This window comes from Emydura macquarii, unplaced genomic scaffold (assembly GCF_026122565.2).
Source record: "Emydura macquarii macquarii isolate MOO-44397 ecotype Brisbane River unplaced genomic scaffold, CSIRO-AGI_Emac_v2 contig_3328, whole genome shotgun sequence".
Taxonomy (NCBI): Eukaryota; Metazoa; Chordata; order Testudines; family Chelidae; genus Emydura; species Emydura macquarii.
Window position 1 is genome coordinate 3229594 of NW_027133465.1, and position 17251 is coordinate 3246844.

At 44.5% G+C, this 17251-nt stretch overlaps 1 protein-coding gene across 3 annotated transcripts in view; it reads left to right on the top strand.

Moving 5' to 3' along the window:
• PAK1 (p21 (RAC1) activated kinase 1) overlaps positions 1–16388 on the top strand; it is a 105255-nt gene extending 88867 nt beyond the window's left edge. For all 3 annotated transcript variants that reach the window (XM_067533239.1, XM_067533237.1, XM_067533238.1), the window contains exons 11-15: positions 104–221; positions 4668–4767; positions 11481–11677; positions 13548–13685; positions 15451–16388. In XM_067533239.1, coding sequence (XP_067389340.1) covers positions 104–221; positions 4668–4767; positions 11481–11677; positions 13548–13685; positions 15451–15537 — 640 coding nt within the window. In that variant the 3' untranslated portion in view covers positions 15538–16388. The remainder of the gene's footprint in view (positions 1–103; positions 222–4667; positions 4768–11480; positions 11678–13547; positions 13686–15450) is intronic.
• Positions 16389–17251: the final 863 nt, after the last annotated feature.

The window sequence follows — 17251 nt, forward strand, 5'->3', positions numbered from 1 at the left end:
CACAGATGCTTAGTGGCCCACTACATTTTAAAAATAGCTTTACTCTGAGCTTTTTGGCTAAAGAAATACAACTACCTTCTGTTATTTTTTTGGCCTCTTATAGTTACCTTGTAGGAGATGAACTGTGGGTAGTTATGGAGTATTTGGCAGGAGGCTCCCTAACGGATGTCGTAACCGAGACCTGCATGGATGAAGGACAAATAGCAGCTGTGTGTCGAGAGGTAAGATTATGCTTTGCTCGTCAGAATGAGTGCTTAGCATGAAATATATAAATTAAGGTTTCCATGAAGTGTCATGGTTTTACAGTATAACTGTGATGCTTGCTGTGGCTTTGAACTAGATATATTGTAGTTCTGTAGGACATAGGTTAACTGCAAGAGAAACATTTAAAAGAAGCATCAACAATGAACTGAGCACAGAAGTAGCGTGATATAATGCTGTACAAACATTAGCTAATTGATGCAGTCCTGTTAACAGAGTAAATCTTCAATGATTTGAATCTGTTACCTAAAATTCCTTGTTTGAAGTAAGACCCGCTTGCAAATATCTATCTAGGGACATGGTGGATTCTCCATCACTTGCAATCTTTAAGTTAGCACTCAGACCTCAGTGGTTCAAAGGACCTAAATCAGCGATCAGTGTTACCCAAAAAATCCACAGTAATGTGAATTCATTGTTTCATTTACTATAGTACTATATATTCATATTTAAACAGTATGACGGGGAAATATGTAGTCTAGCTATCTAGTTAGCTATTCTCACAACAAAATGACTGACCGAGTATTATTATTTTATCAACTACAATTGGCTAATAAAATAGTAAAAATCATCCTGGTTGGTTAATAACTTAGATTGGTTAATAATTAAATCACAGTGTTTTAATATCATGCTGCAAAGAGCCGCAGCAGACACGTTAAAAGTCCACTTGTGACGCGCAAGCCTCTGTCCAAGTATCACTGCTATAACTCGATAACTTGGGCTTGATAGGAAAAAATATCAGGTAAGGTTCTGTGGTTTGTGTTATGCAGGAGGGCAGACTAGGTGATCATAATGGTCCCATCTGGTTTTACAATCTTAATGTCTTTGGTTCTCTGCCCTGATTCAGTGTTCTCATTACATCAGGATAATTGACTTTATACTGTTTTGATTTGCCCCAGAAACCAGGCTGTGAGGGGCAAGCAAATGCAGAAAGATTATAAATGAAGGGGGAAGATTTTCAAAGGCACATATCAGAGTTAGGCAGCCAACTTTCATTGACTTTCCACTGGTCACTTGATTACCTGTTCTATTCATTCCCTCTGAAGCACCTGGCATTGGCTGCTGTTGGAAGACAGGATCCTGGGTTAGAAGGACCATTGTTGTGACCCAGTATGGCCATTCTGATGTTCTCATGACTTTCAGAGGAAGTTAGGGGCCTAACTGCCCCCTGTGCCTTTGAAAAAGCTCCCCCCATATTTTTGTACAGCTCCAGAGCTTTTATGTTCCTCCTGCCGTGGAAGTTGAATTCCATTGGATAACAGAGTTCCTGCTTTTTAAAAACAAGGAAGAAAGTAGATGCTCCTTTCTGGAGGGGCAGGTGGAATTTTAAGGCCTCATTATGGTAGGCCCCACTGAGTGTTCTGGATGGTTCCGGGCTTGCTGTGGATGTTCCTAGAAGACCTCATTCTGGCACACTATATGTGTGGAAGAGGGTGGTGTTCCTATTGAATATAGAGCCTAGATCATGCAAGCTGCTCTTTTTCCACTTGTGGTGCAGTTCTCAAATCTCCTTTTTAAATGTTTAGACTTCAATAATTGTACCAAAGGGACTTTGAAAACCATGCATCAGACAGAAGAACGGTGGAAGCTCTGCTATTGACTGGGCCTTTATGGGCCAGCTCACTATGGCAAGGAGTTTTCTGGTATCACGCTTGTGATATCCCAGAACAATTTATTCCAGGTTATGCCAGAGGAGCTCATAAACAGTGTTTATTTTTTAAATTTGGTTTGACCTATTTCTTCACAGCCTCATTAGTGGATCATTCATCTCTGTGTTAATGGTCTGTTTGCAGACAGGCTTGTTACCTATCCTAGGGTTTCTAGGATAGTCCCTATTTTCAGAGCAATCCTGGATCCCACACCTAGTTAATGAGTCTCAAAATATCTTTTAGGGCTCCCAACGCCTGATCCCTTGTAACATGGTAACATTTTGATGTGCTAACTCTCATATCGAGAGCTAGGCAAACCTTTTCAGAGAGTTTATTTACTGAAAAATGCAGTTTGGGGCGACTGAAGCTATTCACGGATTTGTGTTGAGTTCGCCAAACGGTTTCAACCAAACAGAAAACGTCTAAATGTTTCGGTATGTTGAAAGGGAATCTTTTGTTTCAACCCCACAGTAATTCATTTAAGTTTTTGGGCATTTCAAAGAAAGCAAAGCAAAGGCTTCATAAAATGGCTCGGAGGAGGTTGTGGTGCCTCCCTTAGCTCTGTGGCTAGAGCAGTTGCATGGGAGGTGTTCAGTTTCCTCTTCCGCCTGATGTGGAGCAGGGACTTGAACTTGGTTCTCCCATCTCACGTTTTAAATAAGTCCCCTAACTACGAGGCTGAAGAATCACTCTTGCTCTCTTTCCCTAGACAAATAACTATCTGTTGTCATTCCTAATGGCAATTCATAATCAGACATGATGATAGTCATTTAGCCAGGGAAAGGATATAGAATGCTTCTATATCCTCGTAGTTAGGGCACTTACCTGAGACGTGAAAGACCCAGGTTCAAGTTCCTTCTCCACGTCAGGCAGAGGTGGGGGATTGAACCTGGGTCTCTGTCACATTCTTGGGTGCAAAATGGACCAGTGAGAAGTTGTCATTGCCTGCCCTGTAACCCTCGGTGCTTGAAATGCTCTGCTGCTGTGGCTCACAGCCTGGACACAGATAAGCATGCACCAAGTGTCCATGTGTCAAGCAGCACTGACTCAGCAGCTGTGATTTCAGCAGACTGCTTGTTACACCTCAGCCACACTACTACAGACCAGCTTTGATTACATGTGGTGAGATGACCCCAATAGTCCCCAGTCCTGTATTTTCCCAGAACTATATACTCTGCTATGTCCAGCCCTTTCCTGGACTATTGAGAGAAATAATAAGGTTTGTTTGCTCTTCTGAAGAGAGAAAATGCACAGCTCATCACGTTTTAACTGGAGTTAAGTATCTCTTCAGTTCAAACACAACACGGGGTTGGATTAGATTAGATTAAAAGTAAAACAATTTTATTAACGAAAGGAGGTAGGATTTTAAGTCAGATCAAGTATAAAGAATAGAGCTAGAAATGGTTACAAGCAAATAAAAGTGAAAAATGCTTATTAGAGGCTAAGACTTAACATAACAGGCTACAGGTTTTGTTCAAGGTACCAGTCTATCTTCCAGCAAGATGGCTGACCTGCCCTCTGAGCAGGTTCTCCCACAAAGTCCAGGAAGATTGTATTTTTAGATGGAAGGTAACTTAGGGGTCTTTGCCACTCTCTTTTAAAGTCCAGTGAACCTTTCAAATGGATTCTTTTGACGGTTAACCCTCCCCCCAAAATAAATTTCATTCAAGCTATGAGGAAGGACACATGGAGTCTCCTGGTGAAGGAAGTTGCATGCTGGTTTCTTCCCCTGCTGGTGTTTGCTAATATGCAAATCGATTTGGTTCTTACAGGCTCTTCCCCATGCTGTGATGCTGGGTGGTTATCTCCTCCCCTTGTTTGCTTGATGGTCCTGTTAACCTTCTATGTAAATTACATTCCCATTGTCCCTTACCGAACCTTGGAAGTATCTTCAAGGTGGCAGAACCACATTCCTTTGTCTAGGGTGGGGTAACTTCAGCCCTGCCTGGCAGATACACTTTAAGAACATAATTCCCAATGTTTGTAAGTTTGAATTTGTCCCCTGTACATATGCCCACAATAATATTAATTATCAGTATGGCATTAGCTTTCCTTTTAGATAATGAGTTGGGGCACACTCAACTGGTCAGGGCAGCTGAAACTCACTACCAGATACCAGTGAGCCCTTTGCCCTCTTGTATTGGGATGTTGTTAGGGTCACAGTCTGCCACATCCCATGTGACTGCTCTCACCAGTGGACAAAAGCTTATAAGGGAGGCTCCACCCCACTTCCTCCCCCTCCCTGTTTGAGAATCCTTTTCTTTACTTTTGTCCAAATGCCTGAAAAATGAAACAAAATGTTTTGAGTAGAAGCGAAAAATTTTGTTTTGACGTTATTGAGACACTTTGATTAGTTTTGACTAAAAAAAGAAGAAACAAAACAAGACCTCTTCTTGATTTGCTAAAAAAGTTTTAAAATGTCATTTTTGGTTTGAACAAAAAAGAAACTTATTTATGCATTTGTTTATTTTGGGAGGAATTGCCAAAGAACTGAAAACTCCATTCTTTGCCTAGCTCATAACGATTCATTCCAAGTCAGGTTTGTTTGTACCCAGATTGATCTCCATTCCATACAAATTTGAGATGCTCTGACAATATCACTTTAGTGTCACATCAGAAATGCAATCATTAAACTGGCGATAGAATATGTTGCTTACGCTAAAGAAACTCAGCCCATGTTGTTTAAAAGTGCGTATGTTCAGTTTCGACTTGTTGGTCAGTTGCCCCTTTTCTAATGCAGTTTCCTGGACTTTCTCATAGTGTCTTCAGGCTCTGGAATTCCTGCATTCAAGCCAAGTCATTCACAGAGACATCAAGAGCGACAACATTCTGCTAGGAATGGACGGCTCCGTCAAACTAAGTATGCAGAAGAAGTATGCTTTGATGATGACTCTAATTATGATCTTGCAAATTAAAGAGCATATTGTCCTTCCAAGGCATGGGGCTGTTGTGAGGATAGCCAATGTTTCTGGTGCTCAGATATGGCAGTGGCACCTACTTGCGTTAATGGTAGCTGCAGGGATAAATCCCTGTGCAGTGGGATCATAGCTTTAAATGTGGTTGGATTTTATGTTTTGTTTTGTCAGCTCTGTGTGTTCTAGACTAAAAAGATGACTTGGGGTGGGAGGAAGAGCTCTCGTTAGTTGCAGACTGAGCACATTTAGTATGAAAAACGAGCTAGCATTGTGTAGTTCCATGTTTTCCATCTTTACAAATTGCTAGCCATGCCCACTCAGCCTGGCTCTTGGCTCTGAGAGCGAAGCTGAGTTCTTTTCTTCTTGCACATTATCACCAGCAACAAAGATTCTGCATGCCACATTGCTTCCTCAATGTCACCTGTGCAATCATATTGCTTTCAGAGGGCTTGCACAGGGGGCAATTGATTGGAACCTAGTAAAGAACTCTGTTGATGGTGTACTAGATGGAAGAAAAACCTGCTCAAAGGTTAACAGGAGAGACATAAATAAATAAACCTTCGCTTCAATCAGTAATGTAAGCTGATATAACTCTAAATTCACTCCAGGAGCGGGTCTGCTGCGTAAGAAGGTACCATTTATACTTTTTACATGATCACTTTTTCAGAGTAGAACTGCACTTCAATAACCCATTGTTTTGACTTTGTATCAAGCTACAAATAGCTAGCCAGAGGCAAAGGTGCTGTGTGCATTAGAGCATTTTTTTAAACTGCGTTCCGATATCCGCTTATTGCGGGTTAGGTTAGAAAAGTCTCTCTGTGACAATGGTGCAGTAAGCTTTCAGACTGACTCTCTCAATGGCTCCAGTACAAATTTACTCAGTTATAAGCCATAGATGACTTTTTTCTAGCTGTTAGCCTGCTGTAAGGCTCAACCTGGCATCTGAAAATTAAGCTGCGTGTTCTGCCCCGTACCTCAACCTACTGGCAGAACTTGGCTGGTGGTTGTTTCTTCCTCAAGTAGATGCAGACGTGTATTCCACTTAGCCATGCGTGTGCCCAGTGCACCGGAGCTGAAGAAATTTTCCTAGCAGTACCAATAGAGGGGCGGCACTTGCGCCTCGTGGGTATAGCCCCTCCCCTAGCTACATGAGGCAGTGCTGCCCCGACTCTCTCTGTTCCTTCTTACCGCCCTTGGCTGGAGTTACAGCTCTGTGTGGCCTTAACCTCACAACCTTTCAACGAATTTAGTTTTGTCCCTTGTATGTAGTTAGTAGTACCCTTAGTGTTAGTTAGAGTAGTGTTAGCAATAGTAGTTTGTTTCCTCAGTGATATCTCTTCCTCTATCCCCATCGCCCCTTATGTGGGGGAGCGATTCCCACACGAGTGTTTTCTCTGTCTTGGAGAGGCCCACATCTCAGAGCGTTGGGCAATCTGCAGCTCATTTAAGAAACGTACTCAAGCAGTTTGGGACCTTTGCCTGAAGCAGGGCCTGCTCGAATAGGCCGTGCGGCCCGCTTCGGTGCCAGGGCCCTCACTGGGTCAAAGATCGCCCTCAGGTTCTGAGAGAGCTGCCACTTCATGTTCCAGAGCAGGTACCTCTCCGAAGAAACAAAGGAGCCGTTTTCACTGACTGTGCTTGAAAAAAAGGTCGCACGAGACCAATTGAGTCTGCTTCAGGTCTTAGCCTGAACCTTCCGCCTCCCCCAGGAAAAGTGTGAACCAGCACAGAGTTGCTGGCGCGTGGGATGGCATGGGTACCTCTAACCCTTTCCTGGTGCTGAGTAGGGTGGTTAGAAACTCTGTACTTTTTTACTTCAGTTCTGGCCTCCAGGCATCCGTTGAGTCTGGTACTGACGAGGGAGATGCCGATACCGACTGTTTCCATGTTGGCGCTGTACCAGGAAGCTAGACATCCTTTGCCTCTCAGTCCTGACCTCTCCTTTGGTCCAGGACTTTGCCAGGGCCGTGGCATCCATAGTCCTGTTGATTGAATGAGCTGCTGAACCTGCGGGGCTGTCGGCACCACACCCCAATGTTCCCCTTCCCCAGGTTGTGGAAGCAGGGCTGGTACCAGAATCAGTACAGGGGACCTGAGAATCTCCTTGGCACCTCTACACTTGGCACTGCAGATGCTTCCATGGCAGCTTTCACCTCCCTCAACGCTGGTAGCGTCAGACAATCCGGTACCTCTGCTGATTTCGGGACCAACACCGCTTCCAGCACTGGCATGCTTCTATGGGCGGCGCTCCTTCCTCCCTCGTTGTGGGCGATGGACAGGTCGCACCGGTAACTCGCTCCCTCTGGTCTCACCCCACCCTTATTTCCAGGATTCCAAGGCTCCTTGACGTCTGAGTTGGGATTGTTATCCTCCTGCTCTCCATCGCCTGACCAGCAAAGGGGGCCTTTGAGGGACCAGGATTGGTTTTCATCTCGTGGTCAGGAGGGAGGCCCCTGGCCTGTCACTTTCTGGCCACCAATGCCTTATCTATGTCAGTGGACTCCATGGGATGCTCCTCACTTGTGGGGGTCCCGCTCTTCATCTCACTCGAAGGCAAAATTGCCAGCCAGGTCTGCAATGGTGACTGTCAATTCGCCACAGTCCCATGTACTGGCGGTCCTTCTCCCTGCAGAGGCTCCAGAATTCTCCCATCCAGGCCCATCAGCCCTGGAACAAGATCTGGCTTTCACTCAGTAAGGGCCTTGACTTTGTCTCTGGATGGTTCTGTGCTGTCTGGCTCATCCTTCCCTTTGGTAGCAGAGGATTTTAAGGCACATCAAGACCTTTGGTGGTATGTAGCTGCTTCTCCCAGCATCCAAGTGAAGCTCTTGAAAGAGAGCACCCAAAAATTAGTGGATATCCTGCAGCTTTCCGCTCCTGGGAGCGTCATCTTCCTAATCAAAGATGCACTCCTTGATCCAGCTAAGGCCTCCTGGAGGAGAAGGACCTGGGTGTATTGGTTGCTCATAGGATGACTATGAACCATCAATGTGATGTGGCTGGGAAAAAAGCTAATGCCATTCTAGGATGCATCAGGTGAGGTATTTCCAGTTGAGATAGGGAAGTGTTAATACCGTTATACAAGGTGCTGGTGAGACCTCATCTGGAATACTGTGTGCAGTTCTGGTCCCTCATGTTTAAGAAAGATGAATTCAAACTGGAACAGGGGCAGAGAAGGGCTACTAGGATGATCCAAGGAATGGAAAAAACTGCCTTATGAGAGGAGACTCAAAGAGCTTGGCTTGGTTAGCCTAACCAAAAGAAGGCTGAGAGGAGATATGATTGCCCTCTATAAATACATCAGAGGGATAAATGCCGGGGGGAGAGAGGAATTATTTAAATTCAGCTTGCCACTGTGGACACAAGAACAGATGGATATAAACTGGCCATCAGGAAGCTTAGACTTGAAATTAGACACAGGTTTCTAACCACAAGAGGAGTCTTCTGGAACAGCCTTCCAATGGGAACAAAGGGGGCAAAAAACCTAGCTGGCTTCAAGATTGAGTTTGATAAATGTGACAGCCTAATTTGGCAATTAACTGATCTTTGACTAGTAGCGGTAAATATTCCCAGTGGCCTGTGATGGGATGTTAGATGGGGTGGCTTCTGAGTTACTACAAAGGATTCTTTCTGGTTGGTGAGGCTTGCCCATGTGCTGTGACAGTTCTGGATTGAGGAGAACATTACTGTGATATAATTTACTTGCCTGGGGTTGAGAATCATCTCATGGACCATCTCAACCGGTATTTTTCCCTGAGTCACGAGTGGTCCCTGAAGAAAAGTGTCCTCTAAGTCATCTTCACAGATCGGGGCATCTCGATCGACCTGTTTACTGCAAGGGACAACAGAAAATGTTATCAGTTCTGCTCTCAAGGGGGCCTTAGTTCAGGCTCCCTGTCCAGTGCTTTCCACCTTAGCTGGCAATTGGATTTCCTCTACGCCTTGCTCCTGGTCATCCCCAAGCTCAAGGTGGATCAGGCGAAGCTCATTCTCATTGCCCCAGCGTGGCTGAGACAGTGCTGGTTCTCTGACCTTCTCTCACTGTCTATTCAGCCTCCCATGCTGCTTCCTCCCCATCCCAACTTATTCACTCAGAACCAAGGCCTCACTTTGCGTCCTGCGCTCAGCTCTCTGCATCTCATGGCATGGCTGTTGCATGGCTGAATGAGGAGGAAGAACAGTTTTTGGTGGCTGTCCAACAAGACCTCCTAAGAGCAGAAAACCCTCCACCAGGATGCCCTGTTCAGTGAAATGGAAGCGATTTTCAGTGTGGTCATTAGTCCACAGAATCCAACCAATGCTGGTCTCTAAGCAGGACATTCTGGAGTCCCTGCTGCACCGTCAGTCATTGGGGCTTGTGTTTAGTTCACTGAAAGTGCGTCTGGCAGTGATATTGGCATTTCATTCCCCCATTCAGGGAAGATCAGTCTTCTCAAATGCCATGGAAGCAAGATCCTTAAAAGAGCTCCTTCGTGTATATCTCCTGGTCTGAGAGCTGGTTCCTCTCTGATACCTTACCTCATCCTAACAGCCTTAATGGGACCTCCATTTGAGCTCCTGGCATCTTGTCCCTTTCGGTTCTTGTCAGAAAACTGCATTCCTGATAGTGATCACATCCACAAGGAGAGTGTGCGAGTTGCAGGAGCTGATGGCAGAGCCTCCTTATAGACAGTTCTCCAAAGTCAAAGTGACCATGCAGCCCGCATCCAAAATTTTTATCTAAAGTGGTTTCTCAGTTTCTTTGGAACCAGGTGGTGTATAGGTCTGTGTTCTTTCCTAAACCATGTTCATCTCCAAAGGAGCAGCGTCTCCATGCCTTCGATGCCAGGCTAGCCTGACATCTGGACTGGACTAAACTGTTGCATGCTTTGCCTCGTTTCTGTCATATGCAGATTGCATGAAGGGTCAAGCGGTCTCTACACAGACGATCTCCAAATGGTCAACATTCTGCATCAACATTGCGTATGAAATCGCTTTGGCTACCCCCTTCTCAGTGGGTGCCAGCTCATTCTATGAGGGCGCAAGCAAAGTCCCTAGCGTTCCTCAGTGATGTTTCCATATAGGATGTTTGCAGCGCTGTTCCGTGGTGGTTGATACATACGTTCACGAACCACTGTGCCATCACCGCATCTTTCAGGGTTGATGCAGGCCTTGGTAGAGCAGTCGTGAGGTCTTTGTTTAGGTAGACTCTGAACCCCACCACCTACTTGTGCGTCACTTAAGTATAGGGTGACCATATTTCCCAAGGGAAAATGGGACACTGCGCGCGGCGGGGTGGGGGCATGTTAGCCTGAGCTGCTCATCTGTCTCTTACCTCTCCCCCTGCTGGCGGTCCAGCTCCCCTCCATGTTGGGCTGCCCAGAGATCCTGCTGCTGTGTGGGACCTGAGGGGCCCCCTCCTCTTACAGGGCTAGTCCGAGCCACTCGCTCAAGCCCTACCTCTCCCTACGCAGGGCTGGCATCGTTGTGAGCCCATGTGCCCCCCTCTCCCCCGTGTGGGATTGGCCCAAGCTGCTCGCCTGAGCCCCCCCTTCTTCCCCCTCCCCCATGAGGCTGGTGCTGGCATCACTGCTTGCCTGAGCCCTGCCTCTCCCCTTGTGCAAGGCTGGCATCGCCCCCGCCGCCCGGAACCTTCCTCCGCACCCCACTTTTTTGACAAAACTGAGCATTTGTCCCATTTGCTCTTGCTAACTGATCGAACTGGGAAGAGCAAACGGGACAAATGCCCAGTTTTGCCAAGAGTCGGGATGGCTGGGACAGAGTTTAAAAAAGAAACCATCCCGGTCAAAAAGGGATGTACGGTCACCGTACCTAAGTGGAATACATGGCTGCACCTGCTCGAAGAGGAAGAAAGTTACTTCCTGTAATTGTAACTTCGAGATGTGATGCAGACGTGGATTCCAGGGCCCACTCTCCATCCCCTCTGCATTGGAGTCTTGTTATGGTGTATGAGGCAGGAGAGAAACCAGCTTGTTGTGTTGGCTTTGCAAGATGCACAGGAGTAAACACTTGTCAGTAAAATAAGCAGGTGAGCTGAAAAGACATGGGACCAGAATTCTTCACTTAACGTTCCATTCCTACTTTTGGACATTAAAATTCAGTTAATGTCAAAAGTAAATTAATTTTAGTATACACATAAGTGTTGACGCTGTAAAGCAAATTCAGGTAGATGGGATGACATCTCTCCTGTGGAAATAACATGGCTGTTACACATTTGATGAGAAAAAACATAGAATATCCTAATCCCAGGTCTGATTTAGAATCAGTTAACTTTTCTAGCAATTTAAAATGACATTTCGAATGTACAGCATATATTGTGTTTTCCACTTTGAAGGTGCTATAAGAACATTTTTACGGGGAGATTATGAGACAAGAATTACAGTCCCCATTTTATACATGGTCATGGAGGTGTTCACTTGTCCAAGGACATTAAAGTGAGTCACCTGCAGAATCCAGATGCCTTGTGTCTTCTACATAACTATCCTTCCTATTATAAATGTTGCCATAACTTACATCAGCTGATGTATAATATGAAACCAATTTTTAGCCTTATTTTCAGTAAATTCTCTGGCATGAATGTATCTATCTTTGTGAACAAACTAACTTATCTGTAAAATGTGTCCTTGTTCTTTTCCTTCCCCTCCATTTTCTTTTCCAGCTGACTTTGGTTTCTGTGCCCAGATAACACCTGAGCAGAGCAAACGCAGCACCATGGTGGGAACGCCTTACTGGATGGCTCCTGAAGTGGTGACACGGAAAGCTTATGGGCCCAAAGTGGACATCTGGTCTCTGGGAATCATGGCTATTGAAATGATTGAGGGAGAGCCTCCTTACCTGAATGAGAACCCCCTGAGAGTAAGCCAATGCTATGTCACTGCAGTGCTGTGCAACGTCAGCCAAATGTGTCAAACCCAACTTGGCTTTTGTGACGCTGTTACTGCCTGTTCATATGTTAAAAAAGGAAACTTTAGAAGTTGCTGCATTAGGGTGAACGTGTTCATCGTGGATGCTTCTCTGAACTTAGGCCAGAAATAGCTTTTTGTGCCATTTCTCTCTGTTCAGTCCCTATCGTGGCTAGAAAGGAGGAAAATTCTGAACATTTCAGAGCCTTACAGTCTGAGTTTGGTTCTAGGTAGTGGAGGCCTGTGGTTTCGTTTTTCTGAAGTGATGTAACCATCCTCAACAAGCTGTCTTTCCTGGAATACCTTTCCATTGCCCCACTTCAAAGCATGGCAAGCGCTTTCAGAGACTTATTTGTAAGGCATTCAGGGCCAGATTGCGGTAGTCAGTTGCTCTCCTGAGTTAGGGGAGTGACAGGAGGAGCACCAGTAGGTCTAGTGTGCTGTAATTGTGGCTGGCCTCTCAAATCCTCGAGACCAGTGCCTCTTGTGCAGTCCCACTCAGTTTCATTTCCTGGTTCTCGTACTGTAACACTGGTGAATGGGTTGCAAATGCTGAGCCCAGGCAGTGGATGAGCTGCAAGCATTGCAGGAGAACTTTCACATCCAAGAACATTCATCAGCCATTGGAAAAATGGAAAATATTTCTAATAGTTTTGTAAAACGTTGGTGTTTTTACGTAATCTAAATGTTGGGTCTGACCTCTCTGGCATTGTCCTTTTCCATATGCATCATACATCTGACCTTCCTTTATGCATTTGTGATACAGATGACTCCTAAGGGTAGTCAATGGATCAAATTATCCCTCTGTTAGCCAGATGTTATTCTTGAGAGGATGAGCATAGTCTAGCCTGGTTTAAAATTTGTTTCCAGTGCAAGAGACTAAGAAAAAGGCAGTGGGGAGGAAAGAAGGGAAAGGAACTGAGTGTTACTTAACTGTCCTCATTAACTTCACCCTCTGACCTCATTTAATTCAAGTTGCTCCACTTCCCAGGCTGTTGAATTGCTCCCCTTAGAACCTCCATGCTTCATGGACTCTGACCAATGCTTTCAAAAAGCCCTCAGACTGCCTGAGAGAATCAAACTGATTCTTTCCTTCTTTCTTTTCAGATGGACACATTCTCCTTCAGAAGGATGGTTCTTATTTAAATCAAATTCTCTGAGCCCTGTGATTCTTAATTCCATCTGTTTGGAACAGTCTGACTTTACCTTAGCTTAGTGGGAAAGCTGGGTGGGAGCTCTTGCAAGGTGCTGAGTGCCTGAGATCTTGCAAAAAGGTCCTCAGTGTCATATAGGATTGGACTCTTTGTGTTTGTGTGTGCAGGGACATTTACAGGCATAACTATATCAGTACAGTTACACTGCTGTAATTACAGTGGTATAACCCACTGTGTGGACACTCTTCTTGCAGAATAAGTGTCTAATCAAGGAATTATACCAGTATAAACCACAGTAGTATACTTATATTGGTATAGTTGTGCTAGAAAACTCCCCTGCATATAAAAGCCCTTAGACAAGGCATTTACAAGATTTTTCTTCTTGTCAATCCCTCCAGATGACTACAGGATTCAAACCTGGATTAATAGGGTAAAACACTAGAAGATCGGATCTTGCCCATATAAAAATTGGGCAGACAGCCGTTCTGTTTAATAATAAACATGGATGGACATAAGCATGTATTAGTCATCTGACAATATGTTCCTAACCAAATGTGCAGGAAAATAGAAGCCTATGTAATCTGTAGAAGAAGGGATCCCTTTCAAACAAGGAGTGAATCTGAAATGCTACTCATTTCCTTTTGTTTCCTTTGTGCTTGTTTCCTTTAGGCCCTGTATCTCATTGCTACCAATGGTACCCCGGAGCTGCAGAATCCTGAGAAGCTTTCGCCCATCTTTAGAGACTTCCTTAACCGCTGTCTTGAGATGGATGTAGAGAAAAGAGGCTCTGCCAAAGAACTGCTACAGGTAACCACCGGGAAGGGGGTGGAGGGGCTGCAACTTAAACAGGCAAGCTCAAGGCAGCTCAGCACTCTGGCCTCTACTCAGGATTTCTTTTATGTTTAATATTGCATGTCTGAAGGCACAAGTCTGTTTGAGGCAACTTGCCCGAAGGGGCACCGGGAGTGGATCGATGAGGATTTTTTACTTAAGGATTGTTTTCCTGGTTCTCATCCCTTTTTGTTTTAGTCGTGGCCTAATGGCAACAGCTGTGTGGAATATTCTGTAACCAAATTCAAAATACTCACTATGGGCTTTACCCTCTAAGATGCTTAGCTCCCTATTCCCATGTGGTGCCCAGCTCTGTGCGAGTCAGTATTCTCCCTGATTGCTCTAACTTCTCTCACTGCACTTCATGGCCTTGTCAACTGCACGATTTCCCACTTCAGACCTTCTGGCGGAAGTGTCTTTTATACCATGTCTCAGACCCTGCCATCTCTCCTTAATTCACCTCAGCATGGCTACAAAGGGAACTTCCTCCCTGTCCCTTCTCTGCTAGTCTGCCTTACCTTGTGTCTGCTTCCCTGTCCTTTCTCTGCTAGTCTGCCTTACCTTGTGTCTGCTTCCCCTGAGACACCTCTACTCATGCATGAATCACTAACCATTTATTTGGTGCTATTCCCTCACTTATGCTCTTCCTAAATCTGTGCTGTCTCTGCTTCAGGAGCCTGAGAGCAGTAGCCAAAATGTTTTCTCGCTCCAGGGAGCAGAACAGTACTGGCCTCTCACCCACCTATCCTCTTTCCATGGATTTCCAATTTCAGGACTGAAGTCAAGCCTGGTTATCCCATCAGTTTGTGTCCCACAGAAGTCCAGTGGGAGTCATGTGTGTGTGACTGATGGGATGGTCATGTCCCTCAGGTGCTCTGTGGTTGGGCTCTACCCAACTTCCCTCACTTGATATCCATTTTGAATCTCTACCTTTTGGGTTCCTCCCTTGACGCTCTATGGTAGGATTGGGGCATTAGAAGCTTTACTTGTTACCCCATATACATGGAAGTATTTCCCCTCTGCTGCAGATATTGCCACTTCTTGAAATTTATCTTTAAACCCACCACCTTCAGAGCAGGATGAGCTCTCCATAAAGTGTTGTTGTGGCACCATGCATAGTGTGACGAATGCTTGACAAGATCTGAGTTGCATTGTATTAAGTGGAGGATCTTGCACTTGTTAACATGGATGCGTGGATATTTATTTTCATTGTCAGTTTGACTATCGCTGTGCCAAACTCCAGGTCTGCTTTGCAGATATTAATAGATCGAAAGGGCAGAAGGCACCATTACGATCATTTAGTGTGACCTCTTGCATAACACAGCCTGTAGAAAATCACCCAGTGATTGCACCCAGCCTAATAACTTGTGGTTGAACTAGAACAGATTTCTTTGGGTCTTCCTTCCATCTCGGACTAAGATCCTCTAACTTTCACTTTATATTTTTGAATTAACTCAAAATCCACGACAAGTTGCCTGAGTTTCAACTAGTTTTATGTCACAAGCACATAGAGCTGGGAATTTAACATGATTTTGGTGGAAAGCTGTAACTCATTCCAGGCTTGCTTGAAAGGTTTGTGACTTCAGCAAACCTTTTAGTTTAACCTGGTTTGAGTTTTCAATCTGTAACTAAACTCCAAACCACTTGAGCTCTCTGTAGTTTTGGTGCAAACCTTTCCGTCTGTGGTGAGACTTGACTTCAAAGGCGTCATCAATAACTTAGTTTTTTCCTTCTCTCCTAGCACCAGTTCTTGAAAATTGCAAAGCCTCTTTCAAGTCTCACTCCTCTGATTATTGCAGCTAAAGAGGCAGCGAAGAACAACCACTAACGCAGAATCATCATAGTCATCGTGCCAAGTCTATTCAATGTTCATTTTAGAGACTGAATACTTGCCCTTCTGCTCCTTGGGGGTGCCCAAAACTTTGATCCCCTAAGAATGGGCCACAGAAGTAGTATTTGTTGAATGTAAAAGGATACATGACGGAGGCATTGCTGGTCTAAAGTCGTGAAAAGCCTTTTGACCCTCTTGGCGAGGGAATATTTTGTATGATTGATAAGGTCTTTGTGAGGACCTCTGAGCCTGATGTAGCAAAGCCAGTTTGATTTCATCTCTCTTAATGTGTTTATTTTTTAACATAATGTGGAGCCTTAGACCATGTTTATCTTAATAAATTAAATCTCTTGCTGGCTGGATTTTCCCTGCCTCTGCCCAGCTAAATTGTTACACTACTGAAACTCCTGCATGCTTTGGATTACTTGAATAACGGAGTATCCAGCAGAAATCTGAACAGCTTTAATAATTGAAGGGATGTGGGAATGTGCGGCAACCAAACGCTTCCTCAGTGCTGCTGGACGCCTTGACAGAGAGAGCTAAACTATTCCGAATGAACTTTCTGCAACCGTCGGAGGATTTAATTCATGGATGACCCTTGTGCTATGTCTTGTGAATCAGCCTCTGATTAAATGACTCTTTCTGTTTTCACCTAAGATCTGTAGGCTCCAGTTTTCAATTCTGCTAATTATTCGATCACTTCCTAAAATAATCTTTCTGGTGCATTAGAAGGTAAATGGCAGAAGAAAATGGCAGACCTGTTTTTAAAACTATTTCATTTGTAAACCACAGTTTGTATTAAAGAAATCACTGCTCTGTATCGTAAAACACTGATACAGTGGTCACCATTAGTGTCACCATTTACACAGTTACCATACAGTGGTATTTGAGAAACAATTATTTCCTATGCCAAGTTCAGTGAAAAACTCTCTTGTCTCAGCTGCTGTTGGGTATGGTATGGGGGTGTGGGGTGTGTGTGTGTGTGGGTGTGTGTGAGAGAGAGAGAGAGAGAGAGCTAAGTAAACTGCTTTCTTTATCCTGTGACTTATCAGGAGGACCAAGAGGGTTGTTAATTCTTCTGGTTGGAAATCTGAAATTGCATCTGAGTGGAGAAATCTGTGTCCTAAACAATGGGCTATAATCAGCTGTACATTGATTTTAATAAAACTGATGCATTTTTGAACTGGGGTGGAGGAAGAATTTGGAGGATTCACTTCATAGTCATAAACACAATCCTATCAAATTGGACTATGGTTCGTGCTATTCTTTGTTTGCCACTGAGAGTCCAGAGATGGTGGCAAAAGTGGTTCATGCAAACTAGATTATTTTACTGTCAGAGTTCCATAGACCTATTTATATCCACTTACTAACATGATCTACAGCAGCTTAGACTTAATGTCCATATTGAGGGACCAGAAGATAGTGTAAAAAGGCATATGTTGAAGTCAGGTGGGAGCTGCTTTCTCGCTCTCCTGTTGCTTTTCTTGCTATGGCCCTCTCTTCTGGGCCCTTATGGTGTAAATCAGTATTTCTCAACCTTTTATGTAGTAAGTACCCCCTAACTTCTGAAAATGTTAATAAGTACCCCAACACTCAATTTTCCATGGGATTTTTTATTTACAGACTAATGTGAGCCATATGTTGGAAGAAGGGCTGAGTATATATGGCAGTGATATGACAGATGTCAGATCTAGTGTGGGTAAGGTTACCA